This window comes from Onychomys torridus, chromosome 3, assembly GCF_903995425.1.
Source record: "Onychomys torridus chromosome 3, mOncTor1.1, whole genome shotgun sequence".
NCBI lineage: Eukaryota > Metazoa > Chordata > Mammalia > Rodentia > Cricetidae > Onychomys > Onychomys torridus.
In genome coordinates this window covers 59,648,758-59,668,245 of record NC_050445.1, presented here as the reverse complement: position 1 = coordinate 59,668,245, position 19,488 = coordinate 59,648,758, and the positions used below count along the sequence as shown (strand labels likewise).

The 19,488-nt window shown below is 45.6% G+C and overlaps 1 protein-coding gene across 4 annotated transcripts in view; it reads right to left on the bottom strand.

Moving 5' to 3' along the window:
- Positions 1-8,995: 8,995 nt before the first annotated feature.
- The window catches only part of Ica1 (islet cell autoantigen 1), a 118,247-nt gene continuing 107,754 nt past the window's right edge, over positions 8,996-19,488 (bottom strand). For 2 of the 4 annotated variants that reach the window (XM_036180475.1, XM_036180472.1), the window contains exons 13-14: positions 11,357-11,443; positions 8,996-9,268 (exon numbers count right to left, since the gene is read on the bottom strand). In XM_036180475.1, the coding sequence (XP_036036368.1) occupies positions 9,147-9,268; positions 11,357-11,443 (209 nt within the window). In that variant the 3' untranslated portion in view covers positions 8,996-9,146. The remainder of the gene's footprint in view (positions 9,269-11,356; positions 11,444-19,488) is intronic. The other 2 variants (XM_036180473.1, XM_036180474.1) reach the window with 1 other exon arrangement.

Below are 19,488 nucleotides of genomic sequence, written 5' to 3'. Positions count from 1 at the left end.
AACGCTAGCCCATTTTCTCTGGTGAAAATACACATAGGTGCTTTGTTTTTGCAAATCCTTACATGGGATCTCGGGATGCACCAACTGGTGAAGAGGACCGTGTATCTCCAGACCAGAATGGACTTTATAACTCAGCTGGCAGAAGGCAAGACAAACTGCAGAGCAGAATGGGAGCAAGAGTGTGGATTGCTTAAGTGCTGGTACTGGAGAACTTCTGTTTGTACTGGGGATGGGAGACTGGCAAGGGTACTGTGAATATAGGACTGATTTTTGGAGTACCATAATTCAGGGGCAGATATATCAGGAAGGAAACACTTAAATAAAAATCAATAAAAGCATTCCCTTTATAGTAGCTGGAGAAGGGAGTTCTGGAGAGTTGATACACAATCCAACCTCTCTGGAGGAGGAATTTCTTCAATTATTGGCGTCTTTACCGGCTGATGGTGAAGCCAGTGAAGACCCCTCTGGCTTCAGAATTCTTCTGTGTGGGGGCCCCTGCAAATGTCACGAGCTGGCAGAGTAACGATCCAGCTCAACACGACTTAGTTAGCAGGTGTTCGTTCAAACTTCTAGAGTCTGACACTGGGAGTTTATTTAAGTACAGTAAGTTTCCTGGTGACAGCGATCACAATAATGTTTAAAACATACTGCCTTGACACTCTTTTGCAAAGTATATGTGACCTCGTCCAGAAGAATATGTTCTAGAGCTTAAGGGCCTAGGAGAGGATCTGTGTGGTCTAGGTCATTGTAGAGGTCACCAAGCTACAAAGTGCATGTGACATCTCCCCTCAGGATGAGTTCTATTGACTGGGAAACAATGCTTGAGATGAAGGTCTAGGGAGGAAGAGTCTCGGGTAAACATAATAGTCTGTGGGATTCAGGTGTGGCCTGGCCCTACAGACAGCACAGATCACCAGGCTATTAGCTACATCCTCTCCCAGCTGTCTGTGCAGAACACAGGTGTCCATCTCCTGCATTGAGGAGCTAACCCTGCGTGTTTAACATCCCCAGTTTCCCTGGTGCTTATCTGGGAGCCCTCTACACTCCTGAGCACTTCCGGTCAGCTTTCTAACAAGGTGAGTGTGTTGGTTTACTGTCCTAATGGCTGCAACCAAATACCCCATCAAAGCTAGTCAATGAAGGGAGGGTTTATATTTGGCTTATGGTTCCAGGAGGACACAGTCCACCATGGTAAGGAAGGCATGGTGGCAAGAGCAGGAGGCTGGCTGGTCATGTTGCATCTACAATCAGGAAGCACAGAGGGAACAGGATATGGAGCTAGGCTATAAAACCTCAATGCCCTCTCCTAATGACCCACTTCGTCTAGTGAGATTCCACCTCTGAATGTCCCACAACCTTCCCAAATAGTGCCACCAGTTGACAACAAAGTATTCAAGCAGATGAGCCTGTGTGTGTGTGTGGGGGGGTGGTATTTCACATGTAAACCCTAAAGAGCAAGTCATGAGAAAGTTGCTCATCCTATTATTATAGAGAAAAAGGCATTCTGATGGACTTGGATGTTCTACTTCAAGAGTGTCGAGCATGGAGGACTGAGATTAACTCAGAGCATGGGGGGCTCCAAAATTTGATTGATTTGAACCATTCTCTCCAGAAGACTGAACAAAGAGTTCAGTCACTATGGATAAATGTTTAAGAACTCTTGAGCAATTTGGTACATTGAACATGGCAGGGCCATTGGGTCAGGCATTTCCTATCAAGGAGTGGTTAGAGGACAAGACTTCGGTGTTTATTTTGAATTAAGGGCAAATATCTTATTTTTCGAGTTGAGTGCAAAGAGGTACAGTTGATCAAAGAGGCTTGGATGAGCATCAGGAGTTCAATGGTACTCAGTCCTTAAGGTGACTTGGTGACTCACATTTGAAATTTTACTTACAGGAATTAAACGTGTTCTTTGACTATTTCATACATGTATATAATGCATTCTGATTCCTCTCATCCTCACCCTCCCCAGGAATGTTTAAAAGGGGGTACATAAGTATGGAAGGTATCTTGAATATTCGGTCTATAATGGTACATTTTCATTTTTTTCCCCAATCTTCTGTAAGAAGACAGAGCTGTTCATCAGTCAATATTTTTTGTATTCTAAAACAGCTCAAAAATCCTTTTAGTAATACATGCATATTTCCTTCTTGCCATAGAATTGATGTGTCTCATTACTGCAATGTTCTCAAAGCCAGCTTTGAGATCATGACCCTTTTCAAGATCAGTGTAGCATTCAAGCAATCGTCTATCTGCTAGAAGTTATTTCCCAGTCCCTTTGCAGTTGGACTGGGCCACGTGACCATTTCTGGATACTGGGGGTGGGTAGGGGCAGGGAGTGTGATACTCCTTGGATGAAGCATACAATGTGTGACTCCCAGCTCGCCCTCCCTTGCTGCAGTGCCTGAAAAGCTCAAGTTTTGTGAGACCAGGCTTACTGAAGTTCAGCTTGCCCTGCCCTTGCTAACACCCAGGTGGCTGTGGCTGTGAGCAGCACTGCTTTTGCAGCAGGAGCCACATCTGCTGCTCTCCCCTGCATCACAGGCTGAGTCTTCAGTTCCAGATTCCCAGAGGCTCTCCTGCTTCAGAAGCACTGCGTGTTATGAGTCCAGAATGCACTCTCTTCCCTTTGATTACACTTATTGTGGCATACTTTACACTCAGTACAGTCCACCCTTTTTCGTGTATACCTTTATGGATTTTGACAAATTCAGGCAGTCATGTAACCATCAACAGAGCCCCAGCAGAGTTACATCTTCCCAAATGCTCTGTGCCTTTTGCAGTATACTGCCCTTCCTCCTCAGTCTTTGGTAACAGAGATCTGATGTCTCTCTCTATAGGTCTGACTTTTCCACATTTTATGCATATGGAAACGATATAGCACCAAGCCATTGGGGTGAAAAAATAAAAAATACAACATTTACTATGGAATAATTTTAGATTCATAGAAAAGTTGTAACATAATACAAAGTTTCCACATCCCCATGGCTGCCTTCCCTTTTATTAACACCCCATATAACTGTATGACAGTTGTTAAAAATTTTAATAACCTACATTGGCACGCATTAGCTAAATTGTCAACTTTGAGAATCACTGGTTTTTCCAATAATGTCATTTTTCTGCTCCAGGTTCCCATGTGGCATTTGGTTGACTTGGTTCTTACAGTTTCCCTCTATCTGAGGTGGCCTTCTTCAAGATGTGGATGCTTTTGAAAGGTACGGATCTGGGATTTCATACAGTGCCTTGGTCTGACTTGGTTTGGTATTGTTCTTATTTTTAAACTGGGTTGTGAACTTTGGGGAGGAATACACAGATAGAAAGCATTCTTCACACAGCATCATCGCAGGGGTGCACCCTTTTGGTTGAGTTAGCCTCATGTAGCTTGTACGTGTTGATTGAAAAATAATACCTCTCTATGCTTGTGCCACAGACTTTTCATTTTACTCCTTCAGCAGCTGAAAGACATCTGGGTTGTTTCCAGTTTGGGAGATTATGAATAAAGCTGCTATACATTTACATAGAGGCTTCTGTGTGGATACATATACATACATTTTTTCCCCTCTCCCTCTCTCCAGGGTAAATTCCTAGTTGTGGGATTGGCAGGTTGTACAGCATGCATGTACTTAACTTTCTGTGAAACTGCCAAACTATTTCTCCAAATAGCTGTTCCATTTTGCCTTCCTATCAACAATGTTAGAGGGGTCCAACTGTTCTGCATCCTAATTATTTTAATTGGTGTTCTGGTTAGTGAGTGATTCATTGTAAACACACACACAAAAAAAAAAAAAAAAAAAAAAAAAAAAAAACAAAAAAAAAAAAAATAAAAAAAGAATCTTTTAAAATTGGTGTGTGTTATATTGTATCCCTTGGATCCAGCACAGAACCCTCTTAGAATTCAGCAGTGAATCTTGTCCAACCAGTTAGTGGTAAAGTCAGCAAACACTTGTTTATTAGACTTTCTTTAAACATTATATCTATCTATCTATCTAGATAGATAGATGATATAGATATAGATACACACACATACATGTTAATGTGAGGGGCAAGACAGGGTCTCCAGTAGCCAGCTGGTCTTGAGCTCTCTATGTAGCTGAGGATGAGCTTGACTTGACCCTCTGTCTCTGCCTCCTGCTTTGGGATTGTAGGCATGTTCCACCAAGCCCACTTTACATGGTACTCCAGATCAGACTCAAGGCTTTGTGCACGCTACACTAGCACTACCGACGACGACGAAGCCACATCTTGAGCTTTTCATTAGATTTTCCAGGAGCACCCCTTCCATTCCTTTGATATTTAGGAATGAGACAATAAACAGTGAGGTAAGAAAATGGAGCTTGGTGAGTCTGCTGGAAGGTCATTGAGAAAGGACCATCCCCTCCTGTCCCCACTTTAATAAACAGCACCTCAGGAACTGAGGAAGCCTCAGTGATGCCTGTTTCCACAGTTGTATGCTGTTGTAAGCTGAGGTCATGATGGAAGGGTCCTGGAACTGAGGTCCTTCCTCTGTAGTAATTCCACTGGACAGGGACTGTTATTTCCTCAGAGAGGGCTATGACCTACAACCAGCAGAGCTTGACTTGAAGATTGTATCTCTGGCTTCAGAGATAAACTCTTGTTTATTGCTAAACTACTTTCCTAAATCCTTCCTTAAAGGGAATATTTAATAACTGGCTTCTGAAAAGAAAAATAAGAAATGTGTGTGTGTGTGTGTGGAGGGGGATAAATACTGGTTCTTACAGGAACCCTGCCTGTCTTTGTATTCTTTCCTATAGTTCGTTATCTCTAGCAAACACTTGGTTGTAAAAGAAGCCCTGGCTTGGGGTCCAACCACATGGGTTTCAGTCCCAGGATGCCACTAACTTTGAGTATTTTATTGATGGTTCCTTGGTCCCTACTTTCCTCATCTGGATAGAAGTGTGTCAGATGCAGAGGGCTTCTGGTCCTCCATAACCCCTTCTAGGCACTGGAAGGCGAGGCGCCCCAACGAGTCACTGGGGCTGCTGGCTTCTCTAAGCGACCTGTCACTGTCCACTCACTCTCCTCTGGGAAGACAAGTGTCTCCTCAAAGTCATTTCAGTAGAGAAGCCAGGGCAAATCTGTAGTGCCGCCTTCTGCTCAGCACCATCCTGTCTTTTTCTAGGAATAGCATCCCACTTTACCTGGAGGGAGCTTATCAAACACCTGTTTTCTACCCTTGGATCCCAGTGAATCAAGAGTACATACAGGACCCACATAAGGTGTCCTGCTAAGAAATGTCTGATGGGCTGAAGAAATAGAGGAATCAGAGCTGAGGGAGGGAGGGAGAGAGAGAGAGAGAGAGAGAGAGAGAGCGAGCAAATATGAACCTTTAGATCCAACTATGTCTGAAGTTTATAGACTCAATAGTCACCTGAGCAATAAGCCTACTGTCATATATTTAAAATATGATTTTATTTTTTGAAGACAGGACCTCGTTTAGTCTAGGCTGGTCTCAAACTGACTACATAGCCAAGGACGACCTTGAACTCATGAGCCTCCTGCCTCCATCTCCTGAATGCTGATTTTACAGGTTTGATGTTTAAGTCAGTTTGAGTTGGAATGGGGTTTGCTAATGACTGGGCTCTGAACTTTGTTGTTCGTATCACACATGTCCCTCCCTGAAGGCTTCAGAATACTAACTAGCTCTTTTTGATAAAATGGAAGTTTAAAAGCTCCCGGGGAGGCAAGGTCTGGCGCAGTGTTGGTTGCCTCACACCCATCATAAATAGATGGGTTTGCGTAAACATTGCTCATTTTCTAGAAGCCTTCCCAATGTAGAATTCTTGACAGCCATGGTCAGTCATTTAGCTTTGCCTCCAAGCTGGAATCTATCTTCCAACAAAGCTGAAGAGACCCTCCGGACATCGCTGCACAGAGAGTGCAGGTCAGAGGGCCGGGAAGCTGCCCCCAGTCAAAGCAGGAAGCAGAGGATTAACTGTATCCTCTGTGGGGGACACTAGTTGATCACAAAGCCAGGAGCAGCTCCCATATATTGGCAAAATCAAACAGTGTTAGTATTTAGCCATGAGCCCTTGCCAGAGACTCTGGGCTCTGGGGTGGGGTCTTGGTGCAGCATCTCCTAAAAGGGGAACCCAAGCTGACTCCAGGAGTGGGCGGAAGGCAAGAAGGGCCTGGGAGGTGTCAACTGGGAGGGGCGGGGCCTCACAAAGTACCTTCAGGGCCCTGAGCCCTGGCCCCAAACCAGTTATAAAAATTGGCTAAAGCACAATGGATTTGCCTCTCCTTCACACCTAGGGGTGCTAGCTTCAAGCAGAACACATTTTTCTCTAGCGAAAACTTCCAGAGGGGGGAAAAAAAAGTGCTGGCTCTTTCTAAATCAGTGATTTCTAATTCTGAGGCTCTGATGGGTGCTTTTCTCACTCACCCAGAACTCAAAATCAACTTGACATTTCTAAAATTACAATTGGAGGGGAATGAATCTGTAAAGCGAATCCAGAGCCAGGGGCTGGTGTCAGTTGGGAAAAGAAGGCACAAACAGAATCATTCCCAGCCCCTCCTTCCAGTGTGTGTTTCTTTATCTGTTCGCTGGGGGAAGGGGAGGGGGGCCAGGGTCATGCTGAAACCATCAGAAACAGCTGGAAAACCAAAGGAAGCCTGATGAAGAGGCTCCCTATCTTGGTCTCAAGCTCCAGTGTAACTGTGGCTCAGGCTGGCTGCCCGGAGAAGCGAGACTGTGGGCCAAGAGGGTAAAGACACATGGTCTTCTTCATGTCAGAAACAGGTTTAGTGTCGCAGTTAGGGAAGCTTGAGGTGGGTCCCAGAGGAAGCGCTGTGGCCAGGCGGTGCACAGGCCACCGACGACGAGGCAACCCCCGAGCAGCAGCTGCTTCTCCTTGAACTGGAGAGGTGGTCGAGGGGCTTTGTGTGAGCAGGATCAAAACACGCCTCTCCAAAGGGATCAAGAGGCTGCCCAAGTGGATTGCAGATGGGAAAGGAGACAAAGTCTTTTTCTTTTCTTTCCTTTTCACAAAGAAAACAGAAAGAAAACTCGGAGAAAATGCCGCCATGAGCAACCCTTTCCTTTTCCTGGTGGCGAAGCTTTCCCAACTACCATGATCCTCTCTCCTCTACTCACTGATCAGTTTAAAAATGCAGCCTCCTACTGTTTAAAGTAACCCATTCAAAACAGAAGAACTCCACCTCCCTTCCCCCACCAAGGCCTGGGTGGAGCCAGACAGGCCCTCCAGATTCAGCTCCTCACTGGGACTTCTGGGGTGTTTCATGGCTGCAAACAAAGGTGGCCCAGGGTGATACTAGGACCCTTAGTCCTCACTCCACGTAGGACAACTTGATCTGGCAATCTTTAATCCATTGCTCCCAAGGCGACTCTAGGGCGCCGGCTGCTTGGAGGCAGATTTTGAAGACGGTCTTCGTCTCTATGGTGGCAGCATCTAATGGCATGTGCCTAAAGCACAGACCTGACCAGGCTCGGTTGGGCACCATCCTGGCATGGCTAGATGAGAGGCAGAGGTAGGGCAGGAGGCAGACTTGCAGGGAGACAGTAGGGCTCAGTCCTTGGTCTATTGGAGGTGCATCTAGAGGCTCCAGTGATGGAGGTGGGCTCTCAGGAAGCTCTTGAGGACCTGGAAGAGTTGTCATGGTGTCCCACATAGCAAACAGGCCCTGAGATGGTGGATTAGGGAGATGGCAACCACGCCAATGTTTAGAGGAGTATGAGGTGGGGTTCTGATTTTGTTTCTTGACAACTTCAAAGTACATTAACGCAGAGCTGAGAAATCTGCTAGAGAAGATTCTAGTAATGATACCCTGACAGCCTGCACGGGGCAGCAAAGCCAGAAAAGAAACCCAAGCTAAGGCCCTGCCTGGCTCCCAGACCATTACCTTTCCTATGCCAAGAAGGCACCTCTAACAGTCTGTGTCTCCAGCCCTCAAGAGTATTTTTTTAGAGCTGTGGTCAAGCCCTTTGATAAGATGCTCCTGCGTTTCTGAACGTGGCCCAGAAAGCCTTCTCTGAGATGGGCAACAGGGCCTGAAGAAGCCACTGGCCTGGCCTAGCACTGAGAACCTTTCCCCTGGACCATCACTCATTCCACCCAGGACCTTAAGTGCATTACCATAATGTACGTGAACTTCAGGGAACGTGCGGGACCCTGACACAGCAGGTTACCTGTGACCAGGAGGGTAAGTGCTAACTCTAGGGTTAGTGATACTCTATCAGTATCACTGAGCTATTCATGTGTCCACACAGAAATCTGTCACTACTGCTGTTTCCTGATCCTACAAAAATCCCATGTAGCCTGGCTGCCTTGTTTGGGGATGCCCAGGGTCTAGTCAATAGCTTCAGAACTGCCTGTGGGGCCCACCTGCCTCCTGTATCCCACCATCCAGTGCCCCTCTTAGCACACGGCAGGGGCTCCAATAGAATCCATGACTTGAACTTGTGTATCGAATGATGTTTTCTGTTTAATGTTTAAGTTTTGCTATTAAAGAAAACACTACAAGCAGCTCCTGGAATACATGCTTTTGAATTCAGCTACAAAGACCATGAAAGGAGACATTAGGATGTACATGTACGCAGCATAGAAAGGGCACGGAGCAGAAAGAAGCCCAACTCCTCTGCCAGTGTGGCACATGGCCACAGTCAAGGGTGGTGGGAGTCTTTGTGTGTCTTTGGTTGTATGGACGGATCTTCACCAGAGCTCAGTGAAAGGTGGTATGCAGAGCAGGATGAAGAGATCTTCCTGAAGCCCCTTCTGAGGGCGATGGACACAAGCAAGCACAAAACATTGTTAGCCTCCCGGTGCCCCTGAGGACACATTGTATGAGCCCACATTCAGGTGTGTAAGTTAGACTTGGATTGCACCATGGTGTACAGACACAGCAATGCTTCTGATGTGTTCGCTGCAAGAGCAAGCAGAGGCATGCTAATGGCTCCTGCGTCCTCCGCCATCGCTCACTGCACACGGACAACAGACAAACTGAGTGAGAGTAAAAATCTTTACCGATAGAAACAGGGCCTTGACCCTCTCATTTTATTAAAATGGCACGTAAATATTAAAACAGCATACAGAGCATGTCAGACTTCTGCAAGCCTTGGATGAGGTGCTGTGGAGTGGCCCCAGGGCTCCCTGTGGAAGGGCGCAGACTCATGCATTGAGCAATTCGTGTTCTTTATCGGTTTTCCCAACAGCATCAGGATTTGATAAGGGGTCGAGGTCAGCAAAGAGGCTGAACCAGGCAGTCAGGTCCGAGGCAGCCTTGGCAGGCTCTGGGGAAAGAAGAAGAAACGTGAACAAAACTACCTTCTCAAGGACCATCTCTGCCATGCTGGGCTCAGGCAGCCCATGACCCTTGGTGTCTAACAGTTAGGAAATTCCATGACCCCTGACTGGCTGACACTCCGAAACTGTGGCCTGAGGGCCCATGAAGAAGGATCTGTGTTCTAAGTTAACTAAGCACCACCTGTAGCTACGTGAGCTGCTCAAAACCCTACACCCTGTCTTTTCCCCTCAACCAGGAAACAGCATGGCTATTTCGGAAATCACACTGAATGGTTGAAGAAGCAAGGAGCTTTCCAGTGTCTGCTGGAGGGATCCCTTCAATTTCCCTGGGTCAGGAGCAATCTGATGTTTCTCTTTTCATTCTTCAAAGGCACAGGCCCAGAGGAGGGCATCCCCATGCCCAGCCTCTCTGCCGTCCTGGTCATTGCCTTTTCCACCTTTGCCTGGCAGAGGCAAAAGGCTCTTGAGGTGCTTTTCCTTCCCTTTGCAGGCTTGAAATCTCTTCACCCCCCCACTCCACTGGACCCTTCACTCTACCGATCTTTCACCAAAGCACCCGCCCTGACTTCCCAAATACCGTGGTTAGACAGCCAAAGTGTCTTCCAGATGAGGAGAGAATTTCCAAGAGTGTTTCATGCAAGTGATTTATAAACAAGCCTGGGACTCTCCCATATAAATCATTCCATGTGAGCATCTACTTCACTGGCTCAGTAATCCGGGCTCCCCCCTACCCCCTCTCCAACAGGTGGAGGTGTCAGAAGCATGAATAAATGTCTCTAATAGGGTGCTCTTCTAGCAGGAAGCAGCTAAGAATGTGCTTGCCATCTGGCTGGAAAGAGTCTCAAAACTGGCTAGAGTGAAGGGACAGAATGGGATCAGAGTCACATAAACCATCTTTGATTCTTTAAAACGACACTGAACTGTTAAGAGAGTTAACGAAGCACTTTATACTTTAGGTTCATCTCCCTATTTCTAATCATAATACCCAATAGGTACATTAATCTGTAATGACAGAATCAGTGTATGTATTAGTTATGTCATCAGATTTGGATATGACTAGTACACATAGGAACAGCCAGTAATGGCGAGACTGTAGTCAGAATAGTTCTCTGAATAGGTTGTTTCCATATGTAACCCTAATTGAATTCTATGTGGTTAGCCCTCACGACCCGTGGACTGGAGAGAATCACAAGTCATCATGTTGGAGGTCATGTGAGGATAGTGTATGGGGCAAGACTGATCTAGATAGATTAGTTTATCTCAATTCTTGATAGAGAATATAAAGATATCTTAAAGCGATCTCCAGTGAAACTATGCTACACACTGACTTCCCCTTTCTCCTGACCTCTTGCAAAGGTCTGAGAAGGTCCCCAAGAGTGATCACAGCCTTGCAGTTAGAAGCTAAGGCAGGAGATTGCACTTTACCGCAACCCTCAGATCCTCAGGTCTCCGCTAGGAGTAAACCAGGTGCAAATTATTTGCACAGCACTTAAAAGAACGCCACGGGAACACTTTCTGATGATAATGGGACAGACGTTTCCTCTTACGTCCTACGGTCAAAGGGAGAGAGGATGATGGCCAAAGGAACAGAGCAAGAGCTGGGAATACACATGAGATCTTCTGTCCAGCAGATGCTCACTTCAGGGGCCTGTCCCAAAAGAGAGCAGATCTCACAAGCTTGAAAGGACCTCTTTTGACAGCTCAGACGCCCCACCCTTCCTCGGGCACTCTAACTCTATTCCTTATGTGGCGAACAATGTTTTTTTAAAGTCAGCAAACCACAGTGGTCTTTTCTGCTTCGCTATTTTCAGCTTATCATCTCAAGGATCTCACAGAGATACACATATTGGATGCACCCTCATTAGAGGAGTCCCATGAGGGAGCGACGGATGAGGGCAGTAAGCCAGGAAAAAGTCAGAATGTAATCTCTAGGATCATGCCTGACTCCTCATCCTGAAGCCCTGCACTTGAGCTCTAGATACGCGGACGCAAACTAGTAAAGAAATACAGGAAGAGTGATAGAGCTGCTGGAAAGGAGGGCAGCTGTCAGGGGAGAGGGGGGAAGACCGCTTTACCTTTTAGTGCAGAGCTGCTGTCATTTGAACTGCTTGTCTTTGGTGCTGGCCATGGAGTATGAGGACTGACATTGCTCTCTGACCAGCCTAATATTCAAAACCAAAGGACATTAGATCTAGCAGGAATAGTCACACCACCCCACCGGCTGCTGAGCATATATATGGTTCTAACCCATGGTAGCTTCCAGCAAGAAGGCAGAGGATGATGTGACAAGACCTTTCTCTCATCTTCCTCAGACTGGGAAAACTTTGAGGGAGCACAAGCATTGGACCATATCCAATTGAAATACATGGGAAGTCAAGGAAGACAGCAGACTTTGAAAACAACCAAGAAGTTGCTAGTATCAGAGCACTGTTTTGCCTTTATTGTTTTATACCCATTTTCTTGTCGAGTATGGTGGTTTCATCACACCAAAAACATCAGAAAACCAAGAATCATGGTTTCCTGTCACAAATAAGGAAGGCTTAAAATTGAACGAACATAGCAATAGAACTCGTAACCACACATCTCTACCAAGAGAGTAGTGTGCATCGATTTCCTGTACATTGAGAAGCTAAATTAATACAGTTAAATAAACAGCAGTCCATCCCAAATGGATGAGTGGGGAAAGCTTATGTGGTATGTGGGGTTAACTTTATGCCACACCTTACAATGTCATCTGGCTTGTGTAACTCAGCATGATAGCCTTGTGCCCTGCCTGCAGAGCATGGGTGGAGACCTTCAGCACTCTTGCTTTAGAGAAGCAAGTCCCATTCCCCACAACACACACACACACACACACACACACACACACACACACACACACACATTTGAATCTCTGCTTTAATTCTTTGTGTTCAAATCTCTTGAAAGAGGCATGAAAGTTTTCCTTCTGAACACTCCAAAATACTTAACACAGAGCAGGTAACTGTTTCCTGATTAAGCCCACATTAAAATGTTGACCTTCAAACAGCATCACTATGAGGATCATTATGTCTAAAACTTTCCTTTTACTGAGATGGTCTTGTTTACAGTGTTTTGTATTTCTTTGTAAGGAATAATTTAGTTTCCAGCAAAGTCCTCAAGAGAGACTGTGTTTGGATTGCAGAGTTCAGATTGGTCAGGAAATACAGTTTCCAGCACAAGAGTATCACTCTTTATATGCTACAAAAATTACATGATAGTTGAACACAATTTGTTTATCCTGCTATTCTAATGTCCACACTTTCCAGTGGACTCAATTATAGAATTATGCTTTTTTTTGTTAGTTTGTTTTCACCACATTCAGGTGTCATGAACCCTTGAAGCCATGGGTCATGTATTATTCATTTTTGTATCATTTAGGACATGGGCACACAGTGGGCATTTGGATATATGATTCTTGAATTAAGACAAAGTGTTTAAACCCCCCCCTTTAAATGGCAATATGCGTACTCTTGGTGTGTTATCTTAAGAGATGGCAACAATGTACTTGGCAATCCATATGGTCTCATACTCACTAGTGCTAGATGTACTTCATTTTAGATGGGCAGTACACAGACTTAATAATGAAGACTGACAAGTAATGAAACAGATGGCCTGCAACCTTGGTATGACAATGGAAAACCAGAAAGAGTTTTAAACGCCATTGCTATTCATTGGAACGGTACTTAAACATACAGTCAGCATGATTCATATACAATCAGATGCTTCAGGTGTCATAGGAGCCTTCTGGGATGCTGGAATTCCAACTTCGCCATATGAATTTATGAGAAATCCTTGACCTGTTCTCTTACAGCTAGTGAATTTTATGGCATGTAAATTATACTCTAATAAAACAACTTTAAATGACCAGTATTTGGTGTGATCCAAGAATAACAAAACCTCCCCAGTTCCTAGAAAATTGGCCCTTAACTATTTTCCCAAATCACATAAAAAACAGTAAATGTGGAAAGTGGAAGTTGTGGGGCAAATGTGTGCCCATAGCACCAGTTACAGGAAAGGCTGAGAGGAGGCAACACTAACTTGATACCAGTTCCCCTCTTTCTGGAGTCTTTCATGGTCATCATAGCCACCCACCCAGCAACCTGCAGTTATTCCTTTCAACCCTGCAGCCTGTCTCCTCACACACATCACCTGTCAGCCAGTTAGAGATGCTTTCCCCACGTCATCTGTGAGCTGGTTAGAGGAGCTGACTGACTGAAATGGAATCCTTGAGGCCAATGTAAGTTTAAGGAACAGTGCCCTGGGTGGCCTGTTGGCTGGTTGGATCAACATGTTGGTTAGGAGGTCAGCAGGGCCAGAGCACAGAGATGGGCCCTTTTAGGAAGCAGAGGAGCCAACTTCAGGGCCTCATCTTCCTAGACAACCACAGGAAAGTTTGTGGCATTAGGCTCTTGGATCTCACTGTGCTCTCTGGATGAGTTCACAGAGGTGCTACTTCCAGAGAGAACCTGAATCAAGTGGGGGGAAACTGTGGGGGAGAGTACAGGAGTTGACACCTCCCTCACCCCCACAGGCCATTTGATAATGGGAACTCAACAAGAAAATGCTTCCTGTTCAAAACCATGCGTGGCATTCGTTTCTGAGCATGGCGATCAAGAACACTGGAGTAAAGAGGGGTATTCGTCTCACTGTGCTTTTTGTCATATGAAATTGGGGTATTGTTCCTCAAGACAGCAGGAAGTACTCTACGGTAGAGCTTGCCTCCCTGTATGGAACATGCAACTTGAAAACTTACAGATGAATCTGTATTATTGTTTCATTTGGAAAGTACCAGAAAAATGAACTGAATTTTCTCTTTATCTAAAGATTTGTTTTAATTGACTGTTTCTGTATGTGGGTATGTGTGAGTGAGTGTGGATGCCATGGAGTCCAGAAGCATCAGATCCTCCTGGAACTGGAGTTGCAGGTGGTTTTGAGCTACTTAACATGGGTGCTGGGAACCAAGCTTAGTCCCTTTGCAAGAGCAATACTACTCTTAGTGGCGAAACCATCTTTTCAGCACCCTAAATTGTATTTTCAAGCATACAACGTAAAGGGATGATGATGATGATGATGATGATGATGATGATGATACAAGATTTCTTTATAAAGGAAAAAATGTATTTTCTTTCAGGGGATGCTGGGCATCACACTCAGAGCACTGTATATGCTAGGCAAATACTCTATCACTAAACTATACCCATAGCCTAAAAACGTCTGAATTCCTCTGTGACTGGGTACTATTAGGTATTGCTCAGCTACAGTTAGAGGCCGCACAAGCAAAGCTGAGAATCCACGAGGGGAGGGGGCTTCTTCACAGCAGAGAACATCATGTGTAAGAGGAAGAACTTGAAGCCACCTCCTCTTTGGGAGCTAAGATGGTGTGATAGTGTTCTGCAGCAATTTTAAAGACATACATGCATCATGACTCCACCTCCCCAAGGTATGCACAATTAACAGCCAGTACATAGAGTCACACTCATGCCTTCACATCCATCTAGCAGATTGAATATGGGTATGGGGGCGGGGATAAAATGGCACCAATGTGATACTAGCTACTGAAGAAATCCCTAAGGCAACTTCAGCCTCCTTTATATAGCCCTGAAATTATTTAGGGGAAGGATGCTATGAGGGTGATTATGGATGGAACAACCACCAGATTTCAAATGTCTTGGCTTCTGTCAGGAAAAACTGCTACTGAGAGAGAACTTATGTTGCTAATATCCCAGTGTTTGCCATCAACTGCTCCCTAGTCAGTGAGAGTCGGCAGAGGCATTTTAAACACATAGGTGTGGCTAGAAAGATGTCTCCCTGCCTCAAGAGAAATTCCTTTAAGAGAGGGTCAGTGAAGAGTGAAGACAGGAGCGAGCTCCAAGCTGAGGAACAAACTCTTCCAGCTCTGAGTTCCTTTGATATGTCAATGTGCTACCCATTTGCAGAAACACACAGAAAAACTTGCTAGAGCAGCCCTGCTCCCTTTTTGTACACATGGGGAAATACCAGCGAGCCAGAACTAACATTGCCCAGCAAGAGGAGCAAGGAGAGCCAAAGCGCACAGGCCAGAGAACACTTCGCTGTGAATGCCCCTCACCACTTAAAGCAAAGGGTCCAGGCAATGTTTCTCTCTCAGCCTGAGGGCCTCAGGGGTGCGGGATTGGCTATGAAGGACAAAATCGGAAAAGCACAGCAATGGTGGCCATCAGCCCCTCAGGAACACTGCACACCTGCAAGGTGTTTTTAAGGTTCCTGTCTCATTGGACTTCAGCACAAGTGAATTGGGATCTTGTGGGTAAAACTAAGTAATAGCAAAGCTAGAGAGCAGGCTCTCAGTAGAGCTATGCTGAATTCACATTTTTGTATACCTCAGCATGTATGAGGAGTAATTGCTAAAGTGTTATCTGAAGGAGTCACATCTTAGGCTTGGCACCTTTTGACCCAGCATCCTGTCACTTGCCAGGTGCTGTCTCTATCTTATTGCTTGCCACACACCCAGCTACCCAGCCATGCACCCATCCATCCTTCTAGCAAGCATCTTTTAAACATCCACTGAATTCTAGGCATTGAGCTATGATCTGAAAATATGAATAGCACAATTGTGGATCTTGTTTCTATGACAACCTGAGTAAGAGACAAATGAAATCAGTTTTCCCATAAGGTGAGGTAAGAGGGTGATTTAAGTACAGGGTGTAATGGGAGTGAGGAGCAGCAGGAGCTAATGCAGATCCTAGGGTGTGGATGAACTGAGACTGAGGTTTTGGGGGAAGTCAGCCAAGTGTAGCACTATGCATATGTAGGTGTGGATGGCATGCTCTGAGGAGAACATGTGCCAAGGCCCTATTGGTGGAAAGATCAGAGTGCACTGAAGCTCAGTATGACTGGAGTCCAGTGGATGAATAGAAAATATAATTCACAGTCTGGTGGTGCATGTCTGTAATCACAGGTGGAAGATTACTAAAAGTTTGAGGGTAGCCTTGGCTACCTAATGAGTTCCAGGACAGTTTGGTCCATATCTCAGCACTGGCATCTATAAAAATGTACTGGTTCTTTGGCACAGCTGTCATTGAGTCATGCTAAGTAAAGGTGTGGGAGTTGTGGGCAGCCATGAAACTGGGGCTAGGTTCTAAAGGACCTTGTAAACCAAGTTGAGAATTTTGCCCTCACTACTGTGGTGGAAAGTGCAAGAACTTGGCAAGGCACAAGACCTTCTGAGGCTCCTGGATTTCCTCATCTACAGAGTGGGTGGAGGGGTTGGTCTTGAAGGTTCCTTCTATACAGCACCAGAGGCATTTGAATCCTGCAGCTCTCCAAGTTCTACCTCGTTGTTGCCCAGCAGACCCAGAAAGTTCGGCTGCCCCGATAGAGTTAACAATCCCACTGTCCCAAGCAGAGTGCCCACTTGGTGTTCATGCCATAAGTACACCCGGTTCTCTTTCCCTTGACATTTTTCCATCAAGTACTGGAAATGTTAGTTACCTGGCACAAGGCTAACCCAGGAGGGGAAAGAAATGAGCTCAGCCTGAGGTTTATTTTCGATAATGCAAACCTAAAGCCCACCCAGATGGTAACAGCATCTGAGAACTTGGCAAAAATGAAGGCTACCCTGCAGAAACACAAGGCTCTGTGATTCTGTGACTCCAAGAAGAGCTTCAGCTCTGCTTCGCAGATTCCAAAGCTGAAAGGTCTGCTGGAGCATTTATCTTGAGCAGCTGGTAATCTTTCCTGTATGGGAGTCTACTTTTAAATTCAATTTTTAACATTGAAAAGGCTTCCAAACCTCCCTGGTGTCTGCTTGGTCAGCACTCTCTGGCTGGCCTGCCTACTCAGATTTAGAAGCCCCAGGAAGGCATAATTTTCTCATCACTTCATGGGTACAGGAAGTCCTAGCCACGAGTGCTGGTTAATTTTTGTCAACTTAATACAAAGTAGTCACCTAGGAAGAGGGACCCTTAGCTGAGGAATTGCCACCATGAGAGTGACCTGTGGGCATGCTTATGGGAATATTTTCTTGATTAATGGTTGAAGTGGGGGACTAGCCCACTGTGGGCAGTGCCAGTCTGGGGCAGAGGGTTCTGGGTTTTATAAGAGAGCAGGCTGATTTGGTCTACTGTAGGACTCCTAACAGTGGGAGCAGGGGCTGCCCCTAACACTCTGGCTGGCTCTTGGGAACCTACTCCTCACACTGGATCGCCTTGCCCAGCCTTAATACAAGGGGAGGTGCTTAGTCTTATGGCAGTTTGGTATGCCATGCTTTGTTGATGCCCAGGGGAAGTTTGCTCCTTTCTAAACAGAAACAGAGGAGGACTGGATTAAGTGTGAGAGACAGAATGGGAGGAGAAGGGAGGGGGAAATGGAGTTGGATGTAAAATAAATAAATTAGTTAAAAGAAAGGAAGGAAGGAGGGAGGGAGAGAGGGAAGGAGGGAAGGGAAGAGGGAAGCTGAGCACACCAGGGAGAACAAGTCAGCATTCCTCATGGCTCTGCTTCTAGGTTCCTGTTTGAGCTCCTGCCACGACTTTCCTCAATAATTATCTGGGGGAATGCAAGTGTAAAATAAAACAAACTCTTTCATCCACAGGTTGCTTTTCATTCTGGTCTCTATCAGAGCAATGGAAAACAAGCTAGGCTACCCCTCTCAAGCCAATAACTCCACTCTGAAATCTCAGCTCAAATGGATTCTTCAAAATTCTAAAATGACTTGATCAGATATGTGATTTTTTTGTTGTGAAGTCCCACAGCTTGGGCTAGGCAAGAGGGGATCACACTTGCTTTCTTCCTTTGTAGTCCCCCAGAGTGCTGGAGGACAGAATGAGGAGGCCAGAGGGAAGGCAGACCAAAACCATTCTAGGAGATAAAGAATGAAAGGATGGAAATCGCTAATGACTGGAGGCTTCCAGAGCCCTCCACCTCTGCCCTCTGCCCTCCTGACCCTGCAGATGCCTCAGTCCTTTCAGGGAGCCAGGACAAGCATGGGTGTGTTCAAACATTATCCCTAGAGACTTCTCTGACGACCCCTTTTCAAATATTCTATTCTGGACCATCATTCATTTTTGTTGGACAAGGACCCTGTCTCTCTGCAACTCCATTTATCCTGTTGTCTACCCCGGTGTCCCGTTTCCTGTGTGAAACCAGGGAACTCACAGCCCGGCTGATCACTGTAAGCCCTGTTCAAGTGGCAGCAGATGCCTGAAGGGCTTAAAGACAGCTACCTATGCTATCAGACATTGCACTGAGAGGTCACAAAGGTCCTGATGTCAGGCATGGGCTGCTTGGTCAGACTGCCCAGGTTCAGGTTCAATGTCTGCCTGCCGTTATCAAAAGAGTGACTTTGGGCCAACAAATGGCTTCCTTCCTTGGTCTTCTAGTCTCTATAGTATAGATGGTGATAGCACTTGCCTAGGAAGCAGCAGGTTAAATGGGTAAATTGACATAGGTAAAGAGAGAGCATGGTGCTTGGCATCCAGCATGTGCTGTCTTGAGCACAGGCTGGCATTATCTTCCTGTCTGCAGCTGGTAGAGTCACAGAATTACTTGACTTTACAGCTTAGCCTCTCAGAGATGGGAGCTAACCCACAGATAAGATGCTGCTGGGATAAGAAGCCTGGACCAACATCCTACTTACTTAAATATGGGATAATAACCCAGGGAGCTGCAGAGAGAGTTGCCACTGCTCTGGTATGAGGAGGAAGAGGGCAGCTACAAAATAAAGTTGGACTCCACCCCCTCCTCCACAGTGCCACTGAGCCAATATGACAACATGCCCTACCTCCCCATGTTTAGTTTAATTTCTTAATTATCTCAGTAGTTACTAAACTTAGGTTTTGACATGATCTGATTAACCAAAGGAATCCATCTTAATATAATGTGGCCAGGGTTTAATAGTCATCATTAAACTATCATTTACATACAACTATGCATACATAGTAGATGGCTTTTCTATTCAACCATGGATGCAGTAAAATAAAAAAAATTAGGCTAACATTCATCCTTTCTTCTTTTGGGAGAGAGAGGAATCCTGACAGAACCTTCAAAGTGCTCAGCTACTGCAAGCAGCCTTCCTGTATCTGCACCACACACATCTGGAAAGTTCCCTGGATCAGGGTAGCATTGGGTAGCATGAAAGCTGCCCCCATGGAGATTCTGGAGCTGTGGTGGTCAATGAATGGGCTGTTACTTTTGTTTTTCAACCATG